The sequence below is a fragment of the Somniosus microcephalus genome, chromosome 20, assembly GCF_052327205.1.
Source record: "Somniosus microcephalus isolate GS21.2 chromosome 20, FLI_Smic_1.0, whole genome shotgun sequence".
NCBI lineage: Eukaryota > Metazoa > Chordata > Chondrichthyes > Squaliformes > Somniosidae > Somniosus > Somniosus microcephalus.
The window spans coordinates 24,413,135-24,439,069 of NC_141006.1; the positions used below are offsets into that span (position 1 = coordinate 24,413,135).

A 25,935-nucleotide genomic window follows, 5' to 3' on the forward strand; every position below is an offset into this window, starting at 1 on the left:
TAATGGATGCACGATCAGGATACTGGACTTTCAAGCTCACGGAAGAGTCATCTAAGCTAACAACGTTCAACACACCATTTGGACGCTACCGATTTCTGCGTTTACCATTTGGTCTTATCTCAGCTCAGGATGAATTCCAGCGGAAGAGCGATGAAACCTATGAAGGCCTCGACGGAGTAGTCGTAATCGTAGACGACATCCTCATCTATGGCAGGAATAGAGAGGAACGTGACAGGAACCTCCGTGCGATGCTACAAAGATCACGGGAGAAAGGTATCCGGCTCAACCCCAAGAAAAGCATAATCGGATCCACCGAGATCAGTTATTTCAGGCATCGCCTCTCAACTGATGGCATTAAGCCGGATCCAGAGAAAATCTCCGCCATCAAGAAGATGGAACCGCGCAGAGTTAGAGACAGTACTAGGTATGGTTAACTACTTAGCCAAGTTTGCCCCGAGCCTCTCCGAAATCAACGCACCCACGCGTCAGTTGCTCAAACAATCCAGTGAGTTCCTGTGGGACAAACATGACACAGCATTTCAGAAAATGAAAGACCTAATCACCAGAGAACCAGGACCAGTTCTTGCCTACTTCGACCCCAACAAAGAGCTCAGACTACAAGTGGATGCATCAAAGTACGGACTAGGTGCAGTATTACTGCAAGAAGGAAAGCCCATTGGCTACGCTTCCAGATCTCTCTCAGACAGTGAAATCAACTATGCTCAAATCGAGAAAGAGCTATATGCAATTCTGTTTGGATGTAAGCGTTTCCACCATTACGTCTATGGCCGACAAGTCATTGACTCGAGGGGCTTGTAGTCGGATTCCACAATCGTGAGGAAACCACTAGCCGCAGCCCCACCAAGGCTACAGAGAATGATCCTTCAGCTACAGAAGTACGACTTCACAATCATTCACCGTCCAGGCAAAGACATTCCTGTCGCAGACACGCTCTCCAGAAAGTCTCTTAGCTACCAGGACAGCAGCCTCAGTGAAGGCATGGATGTGCAGGTGCACATGGTGTACAACAGCTTACCTGTGAGTGACTCAAAATTGAAGGAGATCCGAGCAGGAACAGAGAAAGATGCTCAACTCACACTGCTGAGCAAAGGCATACATGAAGGATGGCCTGAGGAAAGGAGGAAATGCCCTCAGAGCATATCTGAATTCTGGAACCACAGAGACAAACTGTCACAAATCAAAAGAATCGTCTTCAAAGGGGAGAAAATCATCATTCCTACCAGTCTCAGAGAAGAGATGTTGACAAAAATTCATGCAAACAAAGAGCACGTGACATTATGTTTTGGACCGGAATGTGCAAACACATTGAAGACATTGTCGGAAAATGTTCCATTTGTCTAGAACGCCACCCATCAAATGTCAAAGAGCCCATGATACCTCACTGTATCCCAGACAGGCCCAGGCAGGTCGCGGCAATGGATCTGTTCACATGGAACAACGAGGACATAGTGACTGTTGATTACTACAGCAGATTTTTTGAACTGGACAAGCTTCACAGCACCACATCTGCAGCTGTGATCCACAAGCTAAAGGCAGCCTTTGCCAGGCATGGCATGGTCGAGACTTTAGTCTCGTCAATGGCCCCAATACAAATCAAAAGAGTTTGAGTCATTTGCCAAGGCATGGGATTTCACACATGTCCCATCAAGCCCACATTACCCTCAAAGTAATGGCCTTGCTGAAAAAACTGTCCAGATTGCAAAAACACTCATGGATAAAGCCAAAGCTGACAAAAGAGACCCCTACATCAGTCTCCTTGAGTACCGCAACACTCCGGTTGACAACTTCAAGTCACCAACACAGCTGTTGATGAGCCGCAAACTTCACTCAATCCTTCCAAGCACCAACCAGCAGCTGCAGCCAGAGGTCATCGGCTGCAAGCAAGTGCATGCAAAACATGTACAGAGACAGGAACACCAAAAGAGATACTATGACAGGTCAGCTAGACTACTGCCGCCGCTGCACAATGGAGAATCCGTCAGAATCCAGGAGCATGACTACTGGAAGCCAGCAGTCGTCATCCAGCCAGCTGACACTGAGCGATCGTATCACGTGTGCACCCAAGAAGGACAGGTGTACCGCTGCAATCGCAGGCACTTCCTGAACACCAAGGAACAACACTGTCATTCCGACGAGAGGATTAGTTCAACAGAGTGTGATGAACAGAGCAATACACAAAACACATCATACTTAACCTGAACCTATACCTGAACCTGAATTGTTGACCGATTCAGGAGCATGCTCAGTTTCATACCACACAAGGTCGGGACGAGAGGTCAAGCCTAGAGCTATCCTTGATTTGTGAACTGTCAAAGGGTGTAGGCGGATCGCTGCCCAAAAAAAAACTGTACACCGTTATTGAAACGTTGAGATGTTTTCAGTGCTAGTTAAATGCTGAGTTTACTTATGTTTATGCTACCGAGAACATTACGTAGAAGAAAGGTTTAAAAGTAATGCATAACATTTTTCTTTTAAAAGGGGATGTAACATTTGCATATTGAATTATCATTGGCCCGCAGGCATCTGTAAGGAATACCTATTATTCACATGATCACATGCTGAGTTGTCATTGGCCTGCAGGCATCTGTAAGGACTACTATTGTTTTGAAGACCCAGGCTAGGGGTCCTAATGCCATCTTTTCCCCACTGTGCCGTATGAGTAAGATGACAGATCTACTGCTCAATAAAAGAGTTAAACTGTAATACTCCGTTGTCCTGCAATTTCTTATTTTTTGTACAAAGTGTGCAAAACAAGACACTCTCCATGGATGCTGCCTGGCCTGCTGAGTTTTTCCAGCATTTTCTGTTATTTTGGATTTCCAGCATCTGCAGTATTTTGCTAACTCCTATCTCATGTCTTTTTTCAAATAAGTTGCATGTGGTGGTTGGTGAGGTGGTGGGAGGAGAGAGAGAGAGAGAGAGAGAGAGTGTGTGTGTGTGTCCTTAAAGTGCTTGCTTTCAGTGAGCTTTGCTGAGGCTGAATACTTAGGGGGTGAATAGTTAAATGTCAAAGTGCTTGACGCCAGTGTTAGTGCAATGACATACATCATGTACGGTGAGAAACAGGTGAGCAAGACCGAGCTGGATTCTGTTTCGACCAAGTGCTAATGCAGCTTGTCAGTCAAAATGGGGAGGAGGGGGGTGGAAATATTATTTGTACTGCATGGTGCAGTGTTGAATGTTGCTGGATCAATACGTAGATTGTAATTTTACACGTTCTTGCTGGGAGTTTTGGCGTTGGTGCTAGTTGTGAATGGTGGAGTGACATCCCAGCTACACCACCGCCAAGGTTGTATTCGAGGTCGTCAATTAATGTCGTGTTGGTTTTTTTTCTATTGTTGCCCTTGACTGTCATATTGCGCAGTTATATATACTTTTGCTCTGTCGCAAGTTGTTACCAGTTGTGCTCCCAGCTGGTTTCTCATCCGTGAATACTGTGTTAAACACTGACTTAACTTCCTCGAATGTAGATTTACAGTGAAATCCCATTTAATGCAAATCAGTTTCTATGGTAATTGTATAAATGTGCTTGTACTCCCATTGATGGGTGCTTGCTGTTTATGCACAGATTTAAAAAACCGGGAAGGAAAAAGCTTAGAAATTGCTTCCTGGTAATGGAAGGTTTGTATTTAAATTGGCCGGTAATGTGGCTTCTCTTCCCACGCACGTGTTGATCGCTGAGATTGGGCCAGTGTAACAACTACTAATGCAACGTTCTCTTCCCCTAGCTGCCAACTAGTCTGGAAATATTAACAGGGTTGAGCACAGTGCAGATATAAACCCTATAGCGGCAAGAAACAGTCAAGTGTTTCATCAGCACACTCGCAAGCCAACAGTTTTGTGCGTAAGTGCTTTTTTTGTGGTATCAATTTCCACGCATGCACACACCTCCCCTTCCCCCTCCTCCTCCCCCCTTACCCCCTTCCTCCCCCTTTACCCCCTTCCTCCCCCTCTCCCCCCTCCCCCTCTCCCCCATCCCCCCTTCCCCCCTCCTCTCCTCAGGTTTTCATATTAGCTGTCTCAATGGGCAGCCCTAATTGTGGACTACTCCACAAAAAACACACAGGTCCCAAGTCTACGAAGTGACCTTGTCTTTTTAAGAAAGTGGCTGAACATTTATTTTAAAGGGAACGATTCAGATGAGAACTAAAGTAGGGAAATCATTAAAAAAAATAAATGTCACGCTTTTTAAATTATTTTAGTGCTGAATCCAAATTGCTATCACAGTCTCGGTAGGTCTCCATTTTGTTTTGTCGGTTCAGCAGGGATTATCCAAATTTTCAGTTTTTCATTTCAATCTGGTTAATGAGGGAATGGGGCCGTGTCTGCTGCAGAATCTGGCCGATAAATGTCGCATCATAATTAGAGGGCAGATAATAGATATTGTACTCTTTTTATATAGACCCATAGGAACCAAGTCCAAGCAAGTAATCTTGACCCTGTATAAAGTATCATTGAGACCATGTGTACCAAGCCATATTGGCAATGTTCAAAGAGTGTCCCAATTTTATCCGGGTTTCCCGTTGTTACATAGATACTTGAGAATTAAATAGGACCTAGGGATATCATGGGCCAGAAATTGCTGGGAAAATGATGGCAGCCGCCATTATTAATGCGTAAAAAGCCCAGCAAAAATGGCATCTCGCTGTGGACCTCCCCATGAGCTTCAAGAAATTGCAACTGTGCGCTGTAAATACGAATGAATCTCGCCACAGATATTTAGGGCTGCTTTTTCATGTTGTAAGAACTCTGTTAATGACGTGATTTATGGTCCTGACATGAAACTCAATCTCCCTGGTGTAAGACGTGTGGAAAACACACCTCGTCCAGACCCGTCGAACAAACAACACAAAACCCAATGAATCTGTGAAGCTTCTTTTACTTAAAAATCAGCAAGAGATTACAAGCAAGCATCCAATAGTTATGTAGCGTATAATAATACCCAATTACTATACCTCAGCATACACAGCTATCCATTTGCTTTAAGCTCAAGCAAAACACCACATACGTACTAACACCAGCGCATGGTCAATTCGGCGGTGACTAGACATATAGGCCTAGAAATTCGGTATGGCCCCGCCAGGTCTTTTGCGCCCGAAATTTTGCGCCCGCCAGGATTCCCGTAGCGCCCGCCTAAAATTCAGTTGCGACGGGCCAAGACGGCGGCGGGCGCTATTGCAGGGTTTGGCCGCCTCGCTAGGGGCGATGAATGTCACTTTCAGGCGTCCAGCTCCCGCTGTGGCACCCGATGCGGTGCGGCAGGCTGGGGTACTGCAGGCCTCCTCCTCTTAAGGAGGAGCTGCCTGCAGCCGTCAGATCACCGGTGGATTCCCCCGGCAAATGAGCCTGGCACCACGGAGAAGTGCCGGGCTCGCGGGACTCAGACATCAATGCCGCGGGGGGGTGGTGCAGGAGTCCGGGGAGGGAGGTGCGGGCAGGCGGCCGCCGGGAAAGCGGCCGGCCGCCGCTCCACCTTTATGCGCCGGCCTTTCGGAGCTGCAAGACCCCGTTTCACAAACGCTGTTTGCAGCTGCCACGGGCGAGGCGGCCGCAACTGAATTTGGCCATCGGGCCGGAATAGCATTGCAACCGGGGCGCTGCGCACACCGATGACGTCATCGGTGCCGGCACGGCGCTACCGGCTAACGCTGATGTTAGGGTCCATCTGAATTTCGGGCGATAAAAAACTTCAGGCGCAAACCACTTTATAGCCAATAAGTGGGCGCAAACGCGACTGAATTTCTAGGCCATATTTTCTGACAACTGACCAGGTTGTCCGGCTGCAGCCGTGAGTGGTCTTGAAACAGCACCTTTTATACCCCAAAATTTGGCAACACTCCCACTGCGTACGTGTCCCTAACTATACGGCATAATGGTCATCAGTTGTTTCTCAGACCCTCTTACCATTAGTTCGTTGAGCATCTGTGGGTCCCAAGGCTAGGTATATTCCATAGTCTGAAGATGTTGTCTTTTTTTGCAACGGCTTCACAGGCCAGTAGCTAATAGCTTCTTCTCCATAAAGCTTTTTGAAGGTCTGTTTCCCTTATCTGTTGAAAGACAGTTGGCAGCCTTTTACTTTTTTATCAGCAAGTCTCTGATCCTGTTCAAGGCCTCTTTATCTGTGAACAGTTTTTTGCACAAGTTCCCACAGGAACCTCTCGAAGCATGCTGGTATATCAAAATGTGGTCAAGTTTGTTTTCAGTTTTGGTCAAGTTACAGCAATATTTACACCAACTAGGAAGGGAACAATTGAAACTATGGAGTCTCAGTCCTGCAGCGAGTAATTTGTTCCTAGAGGTTTTAAAAATTTTACATCTATAATTTTTTTTCTAACTTTTATTTTCTGTCTCCTCTCTCTCTCTCTTAATCCACTCTTCCTTTCCCTCTCTTTATTTCCCTTTCTATATTAGTAGATTGGGCCTATATTCTCTGGAGCGTAGAAGAATGAGAGGGGATCTCATTGAAACATAAAAGATTCTGAAGGGGATTGACAGGGTTGATGCTGAGAGGTTGTTTCCCAGGCTGGAGAGCCTAGAACTCGGGGCCACAGTCTCAGGATAAGGGGTCAGCCATTTATGACTGAGACGAGGAGGAATTTCTTCACTCAGAGAGGGTTGTGAATCTTTGGAATTCTCTACCCCAGAGGGCTGTGGATGCTGAGTCATTGAGCATATTCAAGGCAGAGGTAGATAGATTTATGGATGCCAGGGGAATCGAGGGATATGGGGAACAACAACAGAAAATGCTGGAAAAACTCAGCAGGCCAGGCAGCATCCGTGGAGAGAGAAACAGAGTTAACGTTTCAGGTCGAAGACCTTTCGTCAGAACTGGAAACAAGCAGGAAATGGAACAGATTTTAAAGCAAGTTTAGGGGCTGGGAAAAGGGGGATGGGATGAAAGAACAAAAGGGAAGGTCTGTGATAGGATGGAAGGCAGGAGAAGTAAAGAGGCATTAAGAGCTATTCAAGGCAAGAGGAGATGGTAATGTGACAGGTTAAGAAACAAAGGATGGCTCTAGATGAAGTGTGAATTGCGCTGGCAGAATGAAAGACAGCTGCCCTGTGGGGGAAAAGAAACAGTGTGGATAAAAAAAATATATATATGATAGGGGCCGAGGTTATGATCTGAAATTGTTGAACTCTATGTTGAGTCCAAAGGACTGTAAAGTGCCTAATCGAAAGATGAGGTGCTGTTCCTCGAGCTTACGCTGAGCTTCCGTGGAACAATGCAAGAGGCCGAGGACGGTGAGGTCTGAGTGGGAATGGAGCAGTGAATTAAAGTGACAGGTGACCGGAAGCTCGGGGTCCCCCTTACGGACTGAAACGGAGGTGTTCTGCAAAGCGCTCACCCAATCTGCGTTTGGTCTCCCCAACGTAGAGGAGACCATATAGTGAGCAGCGAATACAGTATACTAAATTGCAAGAAGTACAAGTAAATTGCTGTTTCACCTGGAAGGGGTGTTTGGGGCCCTGGACAGTGGGAAGGGGGGAGGTATAAGGGCATGTGTTGCATCTCCTGCACTTGCATGGGAAGGTGCCAGGGGAAGGGGTGATGGGTGTGATAGAGGAGTGGATTAGGGTGTCGCGGAGGGAGTGGTCCCTAAGGAATGCTGAAAAGGGAGGTGAGGGGTAGATGCATTTGGTGGTGGGATCATGCTGGAGATGGCGGAGGATGATCCGTTGAATGTGGAGGCTGGTGGGGTGAAAGGTGAGGACAAGGGGAACTCTATCGTGGTTCTGCGAGGGAGGGGCAGGGGTGAGGGCAGAAGTGCGGGAGATAGAATGGACACGGTCGAGGGCCGTGTCAACCACAGTAGAGGGGAAACCCCGGTTGAGGAAAAAGGAAGACATGTCGGAAGCACTAGTATGGAAGGTGGCATCGTCAGAGCAGATGCGGCGGAGACGGAGAAACTGGGAGAATGGAATAGAGTCCTTACAGGAGGCGGGATGGGAGGAAGTGTAGTCCAGGTAGCTGTGGGAGTCAGTGGGCTTGTAGTGAATGTTTGTCGATAATCTATCCCCAGAGATAGAGACGGAGAAGTCGAGGAAGGGAAGGGAAGAGTCGGAGATAGACCGTGTGAAGGTGAGGGAAGGGTGGAAATTGGAAGCAAAGTGAATTAAATTATCTAGTTTAGGGCGAGAGCAGGAAACAGCACCGATACAGTCATCAATGTACCGGAAAAAGAGGTGAGGGAGGGGACCTGAGTAGGACTGGAACAAAGAGTGTTCCACATATCCCACGAAAAGGCAGGCATAGCTAGGACCCATGCGGGTTCCCAAAGCAACACCTTTTATTTGGAGGAAATGAGTGGAGTCAAAGGAGAAGTTGTTCAATGTGAGAACTAGTTCAGCCAGGCGGAGGAGGGTGGTGGTGGATGGGGACTGGTTGGGCCTCTGTTCAAGGAAGAAGTGGAGTGCCCTCAGGCCATCCTGGTGGGGGATGGAGGTGTAGAGGGATTGTACGTCCATAGTGAAAAGGAGGCGGTTGGGGCTGGGAAACTGGAAACTATAAAAATGGCAGAGGGCGTCGGAAGTGTCGCCGATGTAGGTGGGAAGAGAGTGGACAAGGGGAGAAAATATAGATTAGAGATAGGAAGAGATGAGTTCCGTGGGGCAAGAACAGGCTGAAACGATATGGGGATTGGGCAGAAAAGGGATATGGGGATTGGGTAGGAAAGTGGAGATGATCTTATTGCAGGCTCGAAGGGCCGTATGGCCGACTCCTGCTCCTATTTCTTATGTTCTTATATCTAATTTTACTCTAATTCACTCGCTTCTCTGCCATTTGCTCTTTCATTTTCTACCATTAAATTCCATTGGTTAAGGATAGACCATTGGACCAGATGTTCACGAGGTCCTGCGTGCCCAGTTGCCCTTGCTGCGGTGTTACCAACTCGTACTTCCAGAAATTTATGGAGCAAAAATAATACGACCTGAAGGGTGAGGTAAAACATCCAATTCATGGTGCTCAATGCAATTTATGGCCCATCATGCCTAATGCTCTGAATAGACTTTCATTTGCAATTGGAAGTTTTCTCATCGTAAATGGATAATGAATTGTTTACCAGAAACATACACCTTAATGTCCATCTCCTTCCGCATCCATTTCAAACATGCTTGCATTAATCATACAGTAACTCCTCACTTCCACACATTTTTATCGCTGAGGGATATTTACAGTCCTGCTGCAGGACTTGTCAACAGGTTACATTACGCCTGGAGTAATTGCAGTTTGGAAGCACTTTATTGCCATGTAAATTACCACGACAATAAATTTTATTGCAAACTCCTTGGAAAATTGCAACCATTACAACTGGTCCTTTGAAACCAGCAGAGCCTTATAATTTGAATATTATAGCATAATCCATTGATTAATATGTAAAAGAACTCCGGTCTTTGGATTCTATGTGCGCAATAACGGAATATATTTCTCTTTGTAGGCTCTGAATGGGAATACTGTAATGTTCACGTGTAAGATCTTACGGATCTCTGAGTTCTTGGACAAGACACCAATAGGCAACAGCCCGTATGTTTGAACAATAGATCAATATTTATTAAGCTTACAGCGTAATTTACTTAACAACAGGCGATAGTTTAACGAGTAGCTCGCAGCCCTTGGTCTCGGGAACCTTTCGGACACAGATGACGTCATCTTCAGTCTGTTCCTTTGTTCGCGCAGTAGGTCTGTGTGAAGTTGTTCTTTGAGTATCGAGGTTTTAACCCTTTTTTAAATCAAAAGCTTGTTTGGCCAGTGTCCATTTATGGACTTTAACAAAATCATCTTTTTTAATTGGTTCTAATGGTCAAAATACCATTGTCACTCAGACTAAGGTTAGCCTCTTGGCCCCTCCTGGCTCAGTATTTTTCCTACAACTTTACCCTGTTTATCGTTAGGTTGTTTATACGTTCTTCACCTCATTGGAATTTACCTTATCGCCCTTATTTCTAGCTTCCCTGGTACAAGCAGTACTCGGCCTCGTAAGCTGCGTGACTGTCCATTATCAGAACTAGTCTTGATCAGTCCTGGCTGTCTTTGTAGTTGCATTTTGAGCAAGCCTTAGCAATTTATGCACAAGTCATTACAGGTCATACAGAATATAGATATTTGGTTAATGTGAAGTTCACTATTTTACACTCACACTTATACATGTTATTACTAAAAACATCCAAGTATCAGTCTTTTGTACACATGGCTATTGGAAAATTTGAGACTCTGGGGAACTGAGCTTTGACTTTCTTTTTCAGCTGAATGTGTGTTTGTAACACTGGCTGGAATTGCCAAACCACAATATAGGAATAAATTACACTCCAACAGTAATCATTTGTGTGCATTACGTGGAGGAAGGGAAACTTTACCCCACTCAGCCCCAATCCTTATAGTTTGAGAACTGAATTTGGATGCTTGAAATTCCCACAAAAATTCCAAGGAAGGAAGCTTGTTCTGACCATCTTTAACCATCATATTTTTGACACTTGAACTTCTCAATAGGCCGTCCAAAGGCAGCACAAGAGCTCACCAGCTAAACCTCTATGAGCAAATAGAACTGTAGGTGAAACTACAAAAGCACCAGCTTTAGCTTTGAAGAAGAGAGAATTTGCATTTATATAGCGCCTTTCACGTCCCAAAGTGCTTCACAGCCAATGAAGTATTTTGAAGTGTAGTCACTGTTTTATATAGAAAACGAGTGGGCTAATTTATGCACAGCACACTCCCACAAACGGCAATAAAATAAATGATCAGATAGTCTTTTGTTTTGATGGTTTTTGTCAAATGATGAGTATTGGCCAGGATACTGGGGAGAACTTCCCTGCTGCTCATCAAATAGTGTCATTGGATCTTTTTACCCCTACCTGAGAGGGCAGACGGGGCTTTGGTTTAACTCCTCCCAAAAGGCAGCACCTCTGAGACTGTAGCACTCCCTCAGCACTGCCCTGGAGTTTCAGCCTGGATTATGAACTCGAGGCTCTGGAGTGGGACTTGAACCCATGACCTTCTGACTCAAAGGTGACCACTAGCCAAGTCTGACAGCTTAAAAAAAAAAAAAAAAAAAAAAAAATATATATATATATATATATGTTGGAGCATTGGAGCCCATTTTTAAAAAACTATTTGATGTCTTGTTCTTTTGTTGTAGTGTTTGCAAGTTTATTTTTTGTTCCTGGGCACTAGATGTGGTTTGGCTGCTTATGCTCTTCTATCACTCTCAATGCCCCTTTTCCTAATTTGACTTCCAAAAGAAGGAAGAAAATGAGGTTGGGAGATTCCGGGAGAAGCCTATGGAGCAATTGCCTATTCCTAATTGGGAATCGATTTCACCATTGTCTTCGAGTGGGCAAGCATTTTATTGGGAGATGGAATTGGTTGAATGACTCTGTTATGCCCATGGGTATAGGCTTCTGTAAAATACCCCCGTTGACCTTGTCTGTGGTAATTATCACTTCGTATTTGGAGAAAGCTTATCAAAATACAGGAAACTTTTTTTTATCCGGCACTGACGGGACCGGCGTGGTGCCGGCTTATCAAAAATTCCGGATTACAGAGAGGTATAGTAAAAGGTATGAGAGCTCCGTACACAGCAACAAATCCAGGCTTCCCTGTTGCTTAGCAACAGGTGCAGGAACCCCGGCTACAAGATCCAGGCGTCCCTGTTGCTTAGCAACAGGTGCAGGAACCCCGGTTACATAGCCACACATCCAGGAACGGCCACTAATATGAAGTAAAACTTACCTGAACCTACTCCTGAATTTTGCCGGTTAACAGAGATTTCTGGTTATTTAGGTGCCGGTAAATCGAGAGTTTCCTGTAATGGATTTTCACTCTCGGACAAGTGGCCATTAATCTCAGTTCCAAATTTCACAAGTGGCAGAGGACACTAATCCACGAGTTACTCCAATATATAAAGCAGAGATGAAAAGAAAAAATGGCAAAAGCTTGAAGTCTGGACTGTGGAAAATGCTGGCAATGTGGTTAGCATCTGATCTGATGAAGGGTACAGTGCAGAACCCATCTCGCAGATACCAAACATTTTGGATTTATCCGTGAACAGAGCAAGTGCCGATCGCTGTGCTCTGCATCTCCAGCATTCCCTGTTTTTTTTACACACACGGTATATTTGTTTTTATACATTCATGGGATGTGGGCGTTGAATATGAACATTCTAGAATCTGGGACCTCGAGGTAATTAAGCATTAGGCAATACTGCCTTGCTCCTGCATAGCCGTCTGTCCCCGTCACCTGTTCCAGCACAGATGCTTCATGAGTGTGCATTCCAGCCAGAGTCAATGGATAAATAGATTAGGCAGATGCAAGTCATCGAGGACAGAACAGAATTTGAGAATAAGGACACGGCAAGTCCAGCTCCTGCCATACAGTGATATCCTCCATAACTCAGCACTCATTTTATTGATCCCAGTCTGTAATGAACCACAAGGTTGGTTGGTTGGTTTGGCAATGGCTAGGTTTCCCTGCTGCAAAGAGTTTGCTTCTGAGACTGGGAGGAGCCACATTGGCGACCAAGCTTTAATATGCATCTGACCTGTGCTCTCTCTAAATTGGGACTGTTTGATGCTGACTCTGGTGCTTTTAAAGAAAAACTTTTTTTTCCCCATTCCTAACACTGACTAGTACAGATCCTCCCCTCCCTAACAGAACTTCCACCCCCCCCCATATCATTTTCCTTTAACCAAGCAATCTAATCCGTACATTTTAAGTAACTCCAAATCAATACCCATTTATTTTACTCTTGCACATGTGGAACAAAGTTAATTGGAATCTGTTAGTTAGTGAACTGTTGTAGATTAATCATGGTGTCTCATTTATGATCCTCTTTGTAGTTATTGTACAATATTACGTCTACTTTGGGGTTGCGTAACCTTGCAAGTTTAAAGGATGGAATTTAGTTCTGTGAACCTGTACCTGAGATTCTGTGCAAGATTACATTACATAGAATTTACAGTGCAGAAACAGACAATTTCGGCCAGTGTTTATGCTCCAAATGAGTCTCCTCTCACTCTATTTACTTCATCTAACCCTGTCAACATATCCTTCTATTCCTTTCTCCCTCGTGTACTTATCTAGCTTCCCCTGAAATGTATCTGCTTTTTGCCGCAAATTCAACATTCTCACCAGATCTTCTGTGCTTAATATAATTTGCTTTGCTTTTTAGAACAACATGACTAAAACCAAGAATTTTTAGTTTTTTTCAATTTTTTTTTATGAATCTAGAAATGGCTTGGACTGCTGACCATTGGTTATCTGATGGGGTTAGATATTGGAACTCACTGTGCTCAGGTGTAAAATGGACGCAACACGGCCCAATTTCTGGGACCGATGTTCTTCGCCCCCAGCACACCTGAAAAAAAAAATCAGACCTGAAATTAGGTCGGGCCATTTTTTTCAAGCATCTGAGTTGGCCGCATCAAATGGGGATTAGGCCCCTTGCATATGCTAATGAGGGGCCCACCACCTGTTTCAGGACGCCTCGTGAAAATTGGGCTGCCCCGATGGAGCAGGCGTCCGGACTGCACTGCTCAGGTTTTCCAGGTCTGGATGCGGCCGCCACCAAAATGGTAAGTAAAAAATATATTTTTAATTTACGTGGAGCCGGGAGGAGTGAGAACATTTCTCCCGGTTCCATAGCACTTCTGCCGGTTGTGAACGGCCGCCTCCCGCTGTCCTCGACATCCGCCCCCCCCAGTACTTGAGTGAGAGCCACTGCTGGTGAGGTAAGTGGCCTAAAATTTGTTTTGGGAGATGGCCAAGCTGTCTGTGGAGGCTGATGGGCACCCGCAAACTTTTTGATATGAAGCCCGAGACCCAATTTTGGGTCGTCCTCGGGCCTCCCGGTTAGGGCGTGTGTGCTGGGCCCGGATATCTGTTGCCAAACAAAGTTTGTAATATCATGATTGTAAGCAGTTTTCAGGAGTGACGCAGTGCACTGAAGCACCAATCCACAATGGCAAGAAAGAAAGACTTGCATTTATACAGCGCCTTTCACGACCTCGGGACCTCCCAAATGCACTTAACAACCAATTAAGTACTTTTGTAATGTAGGAAATGTGGCAGTCAATTTGCACACAGCAAGGTTCCACAGACAGCAATAGGATAAATGACCAGATGATCTGCTTTAGTGATGTTGGTGAGGGATAAATATTGGCCAGGACACCAGGAAGAACTCCGCTACTCTTTGAATAGTGCCGTGGGATCTTTTACCCCCACCTGAGAGGGCAGACAGGACCTCAGTTTAACGTCTCATCTGAAAGACGGCACCTCAGACAGTGCAGCACTCCCTCAGTACTGCACTCTTCTTAGGCAGTCCCTCTGGACCGCTCTGCACTGAAGTGTCGGCCTAGATTTTGTGCTCAAGTATCTGGAGTGGGACAGGAGTGCTACCGACTGAGCCACTGTTGATATCACAGTGAGCACCTTGGCTATTGTGCTATGTGCCACTAATTGCAGCAGGAACAACAATGGAGGAAGGACTGGTATTGTCATGATTATCATGTAGGTCACTGCACAAGATAAAATACCAACGCCTACTTCACTGTTTATCTACAGATTGCACTCCTGACTGATGAGAATCGTTATATGCCTGCAACGTTATATGCCACCCCCCCTCTCCCCCCCCCCCCCCCCCCCCGGCAACATATGTTTGCTCTATTCATTCTGAGGCTGTTGGCCAATGGTTATGTCACCGATATCTTAACACGTGAGAAATATTAGTTGTAGAATTTACTGTTCTGAGTGTCATGTGCACGTAATGAGGTAACCAGCCTTCTGCTGCTCCAGATCACTTGCTCGAATAAAGAGGCATGGAGCTTGGAAATACAACTATTATTTACTTGGCACCGAGTGTGTCGATCAGAGAAATTTATTTGGAAAGGGCTGCGAGAAATTCAGCCGACTGTAACTGTTCAATTAGTGGCATTAAATCTCTGCGAAATAACTTTCTTCCTTTCACAAACTTCTCGCAATTGCTTTGGTGCTCAGTGGGTTGCCAAGGAGAGATTGCCTTGTAATAGGGAGCCAGGCGTCCCAGCAAGCAGAAGGGAACAGATTGAGGATTAGGGCAGAATTACGAGATCTGGCTAGGCCCGGTATTTACTTACTTCTAATTTACAGCTTTCTGGTACGGTCAGAATCTGGCGTAAGGCTGGGCGACACTGTGGCAGATGGATCAGGACGGTTGAGACTTTCATTAACCCTCCTGTTGCTGGTAGAAATCCTATTGCAGCATTTACAGTTAAATTGTGTGAAATCTAGGGCTAGCAGCCCCTCCCGGATTGCTAGTCTCCAGGAATTGATGTCTAATCTCCAGGACACTGCTGCGAGCAACTCGGGAGAAAAATCATGGCGTTTAAAAATGGTGTTTTTAAAAAAAAATCCTCTTTGAACACTTTTTTTTGTTTGAGTTATAAAAATATCAGACATGGGGGGGGGGAAATGCTGTTCGACTTGATGCTCAAGCATCATCTAGTTGAGTAATAGAGTCTGTTCGCTTTCCGTTTGGTTGGGAAGGCGATGGAAAGGCTGGGCGACCAATGGCGAGAGCGTGGCGTGGGGGGGGTGGGAGGTCATGTGACAACACCGCCAGGACTGGGTCCAACCAGAAAGGTCAACCCTAGTGAAGTCCCATCAGAAACACATCATCTCAATCTGACCTTGTAACCTCAATTCAGTGGAGGGAAAAACAGCCCCAAATGCCATAGCAACATTTACAGCTTACTGAAATGCAGGGTTTTCATTTAACGTTGTAAGGCTATAACTTATTGCTAAGGTGCCTGTGGATTTTCCCTGGGGATGGAGTTTATTTTCGATAAGAAACATCCTGTCTAATCAGTTGTGTTACTGGTGTGCACAGTAATGCAGGCTGACCAGGAGTAGTTCCACCTTTCAGTGCTCTCTCGAATTAAGTGCTCTCTCGCATATCTTTGGGGGAAAAAATTGAACTGGTGGCAAAATGCAGATGTGTGGAGTGTTAATCTGCAGAATGTGGTAGTTAAGCAGTCACAATGTTTGACGAGGGAGCTTCAAGCGCAAATGTATTATTTGGACATGTTTATTCACTAACGGTACTGTGTATAAATGTAATTTTATAACATTGCATTGGTGCAGAGTGCACTGTTGCTTTGGCGTATGTACACTTTGTAGGTGTACTATGGCATATTTTTAATGTTCTTTCCCCTAGATAACTTGCCTCAGCCACTCACTTGCTGAATTAATTTAAATAAGCGGCAAATTGCATTATGTATTTAAATTACCCAAAGTGTGGTGAGAATGTGGAACTCGCTACCACAGGGAGTAGTTGAGGCGACTAGCGTAGATGCATTTAATGGGAAGCGGGATAGGCAGATGAGGGAGAAAGGAAGGATGTGCTGATAGGATTAGATGAAGAGGGGTGGGAGGAAGCTCGTGTAGAGCATACACGCCTGCACAGTGTAGAGGTGCAAGATCAGCCATGATCTTATTGAATGGCGGAGCAGGCTCGATGGGCCGAATGGCTTACTCCTGCTCCTATTTCTTATGTTAGACCAATTGGACTGAATGCCTTTTTCTGTGCTGTAGATTTTACGTAATTCTATGTAAAATTAGATGCCATTGGTTAGGCCTGAGGCTGGCGCCCGCAGAATACAATACTGAATTCATGAAATAACTGAAAAGGGCAGTAGTTCTTGCAGGAGTGAGCCCTCAGAAGGTGCTTTTATTTAACAAGTGTGTGGCTAAGTGCATGGTTCTCCTACTCTCAGCTGCACTTGACTCTTTAAGTGCTCTGACTTAGCTCATTTCGGTGGCAGCAGAATCCCATGTTTTGTGGGTGTAGAGAATTACTACCAGATTCATTGGCCCAGCTTCTGTCCCGCTAAATGGGCCAATTTAGTATGTTCGGTAGTCATGAAGTCAGGAGTGTAAAAGCATCAGTAGGGTCAAAGTTGGCCAAGAAAACCGTTTGGGCAGAAACTGAGACCCAAATGCAATTATCATATCCATGCACAGAAAACGGGGTGCTGTGTTTTCGACCGCCATTTTGTGGAGAACAGTATTGGGTGGGAGAGTTAGCGTGGATGTGCTACTGGAGTGGTATGGTACTGCTGTCAGAAGCTACAGAATCATGGTACGCGTACCTTGCGAGGAGGAAGGTTCATTTGATGGATCAAACTCAGTTACTGGTGACCGAATTTGAGAGTGAAAATTGAAGTCTCAAAGCCAATATGTTCTTAAAATGGTGGATGGCAATTGAGGGAAGCAGTTGTGGTGGCAAAGAGAGAATCTGTTAGAAGTTAGGGTTACCATCTTTTGCCAAATCTAAAGCTGGATTGGGCCAAGTCATGATTTGAGTTCCGAATTTTGCTTTGTTGCTGATGCAAATTAATTCAAATCCTTAGTACAGGTTGAGCGTCCGGAATCCGGACGATTGGTGGCAGGGTCATCCGGAATCCGTAGAATGTCCCATGATCCGAAACTCCGGATTTTGGACGCTCAACCTGTACTTCAAAAAACCATTAACTTTTGTTGTCTTTTTTAAAAAAATCCTATGAAAAATGCGAGTGATGCAATAAAACTTTAGTGTTGTGTTTTATCCTTAGTCTGCACAGCTCCACTAAGTGTTTCCGCCAGGCTGCGGCCACAGCACCATGCCGCCCTGGTGGCCTAGTGTGGGCCATCGGATGCTCTGCAGAGCTCGCAGCGCCCCTCCAGAAACGCGTCAGCGCTACGCGGAGCGGCCCAGGCATTTCCGGACTCGACGTGTTTCTGATGTCCGAAAACGCCTGAGCCTAGGTTGCGATATTTCCGGACTTCGGACATCATAAACACACTCCGAAGTCCGGAAAACACGAAAACCGGCTCGGACTCAGTCCCGAGGTTGCCGGATTCAGGACGCTCAATCTGTAATCTTAATCAGTAATGCATGCACAGAAGTAAGTGGGAAAAGTAAACTTTAAAAAAAATTGCTTTTGCTGTCTAGTTTACAGTTTAGAAATTTCTGGACGGGTCACTCAAAAACCCAGACTGTCTGGACCAAAACAGGACAAGTAGCAGATAGATGGAGGGGGTGGTATTGGTTAGAACTAGACCGCCTTCCTCGCATTGCCCAGCTGTATTGCAGTTATCATGACAGCTGACCTCTGGGTCCAGATGCACCCAATGAAATCTCATAGGCCACAGAATGAGGAACCGTCCAGAGCTCCAGACAGAGAATCAACTGGTCTAACTCTAAAGGAAGTGAGACCCGGTACAAAACTAGGCTAGAAGTGCCACTGAAAACAATTAATGGGACACAAACTTCTCATCTCTTGACTTTCCTCTTTCCCAGAGGACTACCATCCAGTTAATTCAAGGTGCCAGTGGAAGAGTTAGTGCTTCTGGCCAAAGGTCCCATTGCCTATGTATGGTCGATGAGCTGAGGTGGACTGCAATCCAAAAATGATTAAATTATGGTGGCGATATAATCTGGGAAAGTGTGAGGTTATCCACTTTGGCAAGAAAAATAAAAAAGCAAATTATAATTTAAATGGAGAGAGATTACAAAATGCTACAGTTCAGGGGGACCTGGGGTCCTTGTGCATGAAACACTCAAAGTTAGCATGCAGGTACAGCAAGTAATCAAAAAGGCAAATGGAATGTTGGCCTTTATTGCAAGGGGGTTGGAGTATAAAAGCAGGGAAGTCCTGCTACAACTGTACAGGGTATTGGTGAGACCACACCTTGAGTACTGCGTACAGTTTTGGTCTCCTTATTTAAGGAAGGATATACTTGCACTGGAGGAAGTTCAGAGACGATTCACTAGGTTAATTCCAGAGATGAGGGGGTTGACTTAGGAGGAAAGGTTGAGCAGGCTGGGCCTATACTCATTCGAATTTAGAAGAATGAGAGGTGATCTTATTGAAACACATAAGATACTGAGGGGGCTCGACAAGGTAGATGCAGAGAGGATGTTTCCCCTCGTGGGGAAATCTAGAACGTGGGGGCACAGTTTTAGAATAAAGGATCGCCCTTTTAGAACTGAGATGAGGAGGAATTTCTTCTCTCAGACGGTCGTAAATCTGCGGAATTCTCTGCCCCAGAGAGCCGTGGAGGCTGAGCCATTAAATACATTTAAGGTGGAGATAGACAGATTTTTGCAAGATAAGGGAGTGAAGGGTTATGGGGAGCGGGCGGGGAAGTTGTTTTGAGCCCAAGATCAGCCATGATCTTATTGAATGGCAGAGCAGGCTCGAGGGGCCAAGTGGCCTATTCCTGCTCCTAGTTCTTATGTTCTTATGAGATTATTAAATTATAAAGTAGAACATCACCCTGTAAAATTTAAATTGTCACTATCACTCCTTTAACAAACAGCAAGGAGCAGGAAGCCACAAAGGACCGAGCACACTGAGAACAGTTCACATTTCAGGATGCAACCTGAGGCATCGGTTCCCAAGGTGAATTTTTAACATCGAAGTAAAAAAGATGTCAAAGAAGCCAGCACCATCTCCAAACAGGTGTTATTAACATATACTAACATTACACAGCTTTTATTTTTGCAACCAAGGGTCAGTTATGAGTTAGACTGATGAGCAGAACCAAAATGTTTCTTCAATTCGGACTTTTTAAGTTTATTTAATTGTGGCAGTAATTCTTTATTACACTGTACGGTAGAATATTGTGAGGCATGAGTTGTAAGAGAAAATTATTTCCAAATTATTTTTATTGCTTATACCTTTGTTTCATTTTTTGGTTATAAATTGACCCATTAATTTTACTTGACTGGTCTGCTATAGTCCCAAATTGGCTGGTAGCTAGTTTATCTTATTCCTTTAACTGTGCTGCATACTTTCCATATTGAACAAGAGTACAGTCCATAAGGGGAACTTCCAAGATTTACAGACTGTTCCTCGTAATACATTATCTGTGTTTTTTGTATTAAATTTCCACTTTGCTGTGTTATTTACATTGGTCAGTTCAAATGATTGGAAAATCAAATTTTTTTTGTACATAAAATGACTTGTAGCAAAATCAATGAAGATTGTAATGCAATCTAAGTGATGTAAGTAATGTAGGGTTGACATACAACCAAAGCTAGTTTTTGAAACCCCCAACCAAAGTAGCAGCTCCGGAGGTTATGGTCCTTCCACCTCATTGATATCAAGGAAGAGTCTGTCTCTTGCTTGAAATTGGTCGCTGGCCAGCTGTAACATTCTGCAGTTTTGTTTATTGTCCTTTTTCAAATGCCTCCACCCTCTTCCCTGCTGATTGATAGCTGCTCAAAGTCTTCAATGTGGAGCAACTCACGTGGTCATCCTCCGACTCAGGATCCAGAAGCCAATTTGTTTGGTACCAGGGCCATCGGGGATTGATGTGAATTTTTAATACAGCTTAAAAGACCAATGTGAATTACTGTAATGACTCTTGGGAATATGTGCGTCTCTGAGTGTCAGAAACTAGAACAGGAATTAATATATCTTTTCAGTTCATCTAGTTCGCCTCTCTAGGACTCGCTCCTTCATTTCCTCTTCTTCCTGCACCAAACACAGACTAGCTTAGTTACTGGGTGAATTGGGAATGTGTCCAGTTTGCTTTTTGAATACTTCAACTGATCATGCTAGGTGGCAGACTACTATGTTCACTCTCGATGTGTGCAAGTTGTTTCTAAACTTATGTTTAGTTTGTTGTATCATGAGTTTATTATCCTATCCAGTGCATAATATATCTTTTTATATCCACTTTTAATTAAAAACCTTGGATTATGCCCCTTTTTAACCATTGTTTATTCCCCCGAATGAAACCAGTTTAACTGCTTTGCCTTCATTTCATAGCTCAGTTCTAAAGCCTGGATCAGTGATTTTTACATTCTCTCGGACAGTTTTTACTGTCTGTATGTAGGACTAATCCTGTGCGCGCCCATTAAATTTTTTTGGCAAAAGAAGTGCATCCTAACGGATAGTCATAAGCGTGGTACTCTCCACATTGTTGTATGGTAATGTACCCCGATGGTGAAATAAATCTTTCAAGTGGAAAGTTACAAAATGTGCAACTATAACTGCGTAACAGCTGGAAATGTAACAGAAATGTTTGTTGTACAATGACAGTAAAACTATGAACATGGCATGGAAAAGGAAAGTCACTGAGCAGCAGATTTAATGGGAAAGGATACTACATATGTCAAACAATTCATACACCTACAAGATTGCGAGAGTAAGACAAGGGGCCACAGGGTTAAACTGGTAAAGGCAAATTTAGGATTGATACCAGGGGATGATTCTTCTCTCTCTCTCACTCACACACACACACCCTCAATACCCTAACCCTATCTCAGCTTTGAATATACTCAAACACTCAGCATCCACAGCCCTCTAGGGCAGAGAATTCCAAAGATTCACAGCCCTCTGAGTGAAGAAAGTCCTTCTCATCTCAGCCTTTTGAAGAGGATATTCTTGAATTCACTAATAAAGTGGCAAGTTATGGACATTGAAATGTGCGGGTAAAGATAGCCCAAAGATTAACAGTGCTCTATTTTCCCGGAGATTTGTAGGGATGTTTCAAAGAGAATTCCCCTCCTCCGAATGACATGTAACAGTGTTTAATTAAAGGTGACCCATGATGAAGGTTAGAACAGGAATGCTGGGAGTAGAATTGTCACTCCCAAGAGACCTGACTGCATCTTAAAGGGGATTACTATTAATATTAATTCAAATACAGGCGATTGCATCCACGGACTGATAATGGTAAATTAATTTTAAAGATTTTGTATACAATGACTGACTTGATTATTTAAGTATCAACCATGTTTTATGTAGATCAAACATGGCGAGAAAATGCACTTTAAAATAATACTTCTACAATGCACTTAAACTTGCAGGATGCTGTACTGCCCACATTGAATTTAAGATAACTCCATGTAATGAGAACAGAATTACACCGTGTAAAGAAAGTGCCTTATGATCAATCTATAGGAAACCTAGGAGTTGTGGGACTTTTTGGGATAATTTTTTGGCCTCTATGTATTTTCATTTTGCATTCAAATATATCAGGTGATTCCTGATTTTCCTGGTAGAAGTGTTGAACCATTACAAAGAATTCATCACATCCATTATTCACTTATTTTCAATTACTAAAACTGCAAAGATATTTATAAGGATATAGTTCAGTGTCTTTTCCAAACTAGAACAAATCCTCCAGAATACAGTCATATATTTATCATTCTTGCCCTGTTCCTGGGACTAGGGACAGGGTCACTGGCAAGGCTTGGAAGCTAAGCAGAGCCAGGCCTGGTTAGTACCTGGAGGGGTGACCATCAGGGAAGACCAGGTGTAGAAGGTCACGGAAGGAGCCCCGAGGAGGGGCGGTTGGTGAGAAGGTCACGGAAGGAGCCCCGGGAGGGGCGGCTGGTGAGCAGGCCCGGGCGTTGGGCTGAAGATTGTCGGACAGGAGGAATGGTGGAAATGGAATGGCGGCGCGCACAGACGCAGCGGCTTTGCTTCTCCCAGGACGGTGCTATTTACGTTTAATGTTAATGTTATTTGTACTGGACTCATGGGAGCTTGCAAGATCACATTTCGTTGTCCATGTACTTGTGCATTGTACAATGACAATAAAGTTGAATTATTATTATTATTATTACACGGCTAAGTCATCCACGTCAAAAACAATGATTGATTTACTATATCCGAGGAAGAGGAGGAGGAGGGTAGTGCCTCTTGACAGTTCTGACAAAGGAGGACGACTGGAGTGTTCCAACATCCGAGATCTGGCATCCGAGGATATAATACAGTTGGGAAATAAACCAGGAAGGACATCCCACAGTGTCCAGAATCTTCCACAGGGTCACCTCACAAAAGGCTGTGCAGGCTACGGAAGATCTGGAGGGATAGTTTAGTCACAGGAGTCGGAGGTTCTCGTGTTGAATTCGGCGCATCAAAAGCAAGGAGAAGACGGGGAGTGCTTTGAGGTGTCACAGCCAAGATGATGTAATGGATTCTATGCAGACTGATTCACATCAGTTACTCTGTGACATTGCATTCTTGGGCATAATTACCCAACAATTGTCTGTGTAATGATTCTGCTGATTGCACTAGTCTGCAAGCAGTTACACTCCTCCATGCAGCCCAGAGACTTTATACTCAAAGCTGCTTAGAGCCTGTTTATTTTCAGCCTGGTGTGATTATGGTAGCAGCTCGAGTGTCATTTCACATAGTGACTGTGACCCTGTGGGGGATGCTTCTAGTTTAACCTTATTCACAAAGTGGTAGGTCTAGTGGTTATAATAAAGCAAATGACTAATTATTTAACATTGCAAAAAGGTTTTTTTTTGAAGTCTTGTTGAATAAAGCATTTGTTTTCATCAGTCCTTCAAATATTGATGATAAATGACTATTTCTAAATAAAATTATTGACAAAAGAAAACGTGTGTTTTGAGGTGGTCTTTTCTGCTGCTCTTTCAGTAGAATTTTAGTAAAGCTGTTTCAGTAACACTTAAAAGAAGGTGGCTTCCCTTGGACCAATTCAATTACGCCAACCTGAATAGAGTAGACTTCAACTTCTATTTATTAGTGTTTTTTTCCTTTGCCAATTTTCTCTCCTTCCCTCTTTTCCTGAAAGTGTTGATTCCTTGCTGGAGTTAATGAGACTGGCCACACTTCAGTATCTTGCCCAACTGGTACACTATTCATGTGTGAGCCTTAACAATGAGCGTCAGAAAACTAACCCAGATAAGGAGACAAATCCTGTCTTCACCCGACATCTCCATCGGTGAACCCCCCCCCTGCAGGTTTTGCTGGTCGGCAATCAAAAGTAAGACTCCTGGCCAATATTTCCTTCTGACCTCACGAGGCCAAATACTACAGCCCGAGAACATTGAACTCCGCCCAGAATGGTGATCAAATCTGGGACCTTCCTGGTCTGCTGGCTCAGCTAATAACTGGATTAAATTGCTGAATGGCCACGGGCGCCCCATAAGTATCTCTTCAAATGACTTGAGATGCAGGACCGTTGTAAGTGCTAGGTTAGATTTAGCGCATGATGCTCAAGTGCCTTCAGAGAGATCTGTCAGCGCTAGTAAATAGATCTTTTCTTTAAAAAAGAAAGGGAGCAAACAATCTACCTGAGACACTGAACAGGACTGTGGGAGCACCTTCACACGGACTGCAGCGGTTCAAGAAGGTGGCTCACCACCACTTTTTCGAGGGCAATTGGGGATGGGCAATAAATGCTGGCCTTGCCAGCGACGCCCACACCCCATGAACGAGCTTCAAACAAAAACAGATGACTTTACTTTATATGCCTTTTCTAAATAAACCAACAAGGAGACACTGGGTTGCCCCAGTGCCATCAAACAAAAGTGCTCCCTTTTTAGAGGGGCACTACTAATGAAAGAACTAAACCATTTTAAAGAAAAGGTATCTTACAAACTTAAATAATGTTGCTAGTATCCAATATGCCCTCCAGTATGTCACGGAAGGCTTCAAGCGTACCTGCGGGCACCGCATGCTCCTTTTCCAGGGCTACCCGGACACAGACAAGACCACGGAAGAGAGGCAGCCAGAGCGACCACCCCCACGGGTCTCGTCCAACCTTGACCTGTAGATGCCTACCTTAGCCAGGCCGAGGAGCAGATCCATGAGGATGTCCTCCAACTTGCCCACCCCTCTTCACACTTGATTTTGCTGGAATTATGAACACCCAACAATGTTTGACTGTAGATTTGCGATTGTGCTTTTGAAAGGATTAGGAGGACACTGAGCCCTGAGGGGAGGTACTGCCAAGTAAAGCTTATCCAGGACCGGCTAACCTGGGGTATACAGTCTACTCCTGATAATTCAAAGTCTTTGTGTGCTAATAGTTTGAATTAATCAAAGTAAATAACACAGTAAAGTGGGATGAAAACGGAGAATGCTGGAAACACTCAGCAGGTCAGGCAACATCTGTGGCGAGAGAAACAAAGCTAATATTTCAGGTCCTTTCATCCTTGGAGGGAGGAGGAATTTTGATTCCAACGTAAAGTGGTGGGCAAGGCAAGGTGTGTATTGTATCTGCCTGAAGGAGTTGGCATTGGGCTCAGAGCTGTTTTTGTGGTTGGGCCTCACTTACATTAATCCAGTGAGCTGCCGGCACCAATCGTTCTATTTATAGGTGGCTGGCCAATCTGGGGGGTGGGAAATTGGGTGGAGTGGGGGCCTGCAACAGCACCTTAAAGGGCAGTGGTGGAAGTGTTGGGCATGAAAGGAACCATCGCTTTATAGCAGCCCGCCAGATTTTTGCAGCACCCACAGCAGCGAGGAGATTAAATATTAAACTCTTTAAGGAGTTCAGGTACAGATCATGCATGATACAGAATGGCTGAACAGGTCAAGCAGCTGGATGGCCTGCTCCTGTTCCCATGTTCAAAACCCACATGTAACAATGAATGCAAAACTTGCTTCCAGCTTTCCCTGACTGCAGCTCAAGATCCCTTTTAATGTACACTCGAAATGGCCACCTCCCAATTTCTGCTGTCCGTGTTTGGTGGGTGGGAGCAGGAACTGGTGGTAAACTGATTGGCAGGGGTTGAAAATGGCATTGGGGTCAAAGCTACGTCATCTGACCTTGATTAACATATATTCATGAGGCTCCCATTGGTTCGTGGTGTGACCTTTGGCTGCCAAGATCGAGGTCGGCCTGAAAATCGGAAAGGATGGGTCCTCGGGACTAAGTCGACAACAACCGTTTTGGTCAGGCTACCAGCCCCGCGTTTGAACGTAAACGGGGCAGTAGGTACATGAAAATCCCCCTTATCTTCAATTTTTCTTCTCTTATTGACTCTCCTTCTCTCTCCAAACACAACTTAAGCTTTTACTGATTTTTCAGATGAAAATTCCTCAACTTGTTCAATTTATTGTAATCTTATGATTTTCTATTTGCCTTGTGAGATTGGAGGGTAAATTTTCTATTTGCATGTACTTGGC

General features: G+C 44.6%; 1 protein-coding gene across 1 annotated transcript in view; it reads left to right on the forward strand.

Moving 5' to 3' along the window:
• The window catches only part of LOC147103092 (ephrin type-A receptor 7-like), a 204,419-nt gene extending 181,174 nt beyond the window's left edge, over window positions 1-23,245 (forward strand). The window contains exon 4 of the mRNA XM_085962412.1: window positions 19,355-23,245. Within this exon, the coding sequence (XP_085818538.1) occupies window positions 19,355-19,449 (95 nt within the window). The 3' untranslated portion in view covers window positions 19,450-23,245. The remainder of the gene's footprint in view (window positions 1-19,354) is intronic.
• The last annotated feature ends 2,690 nt before the right edge of the window (window positions 23,246-25,935 follow it).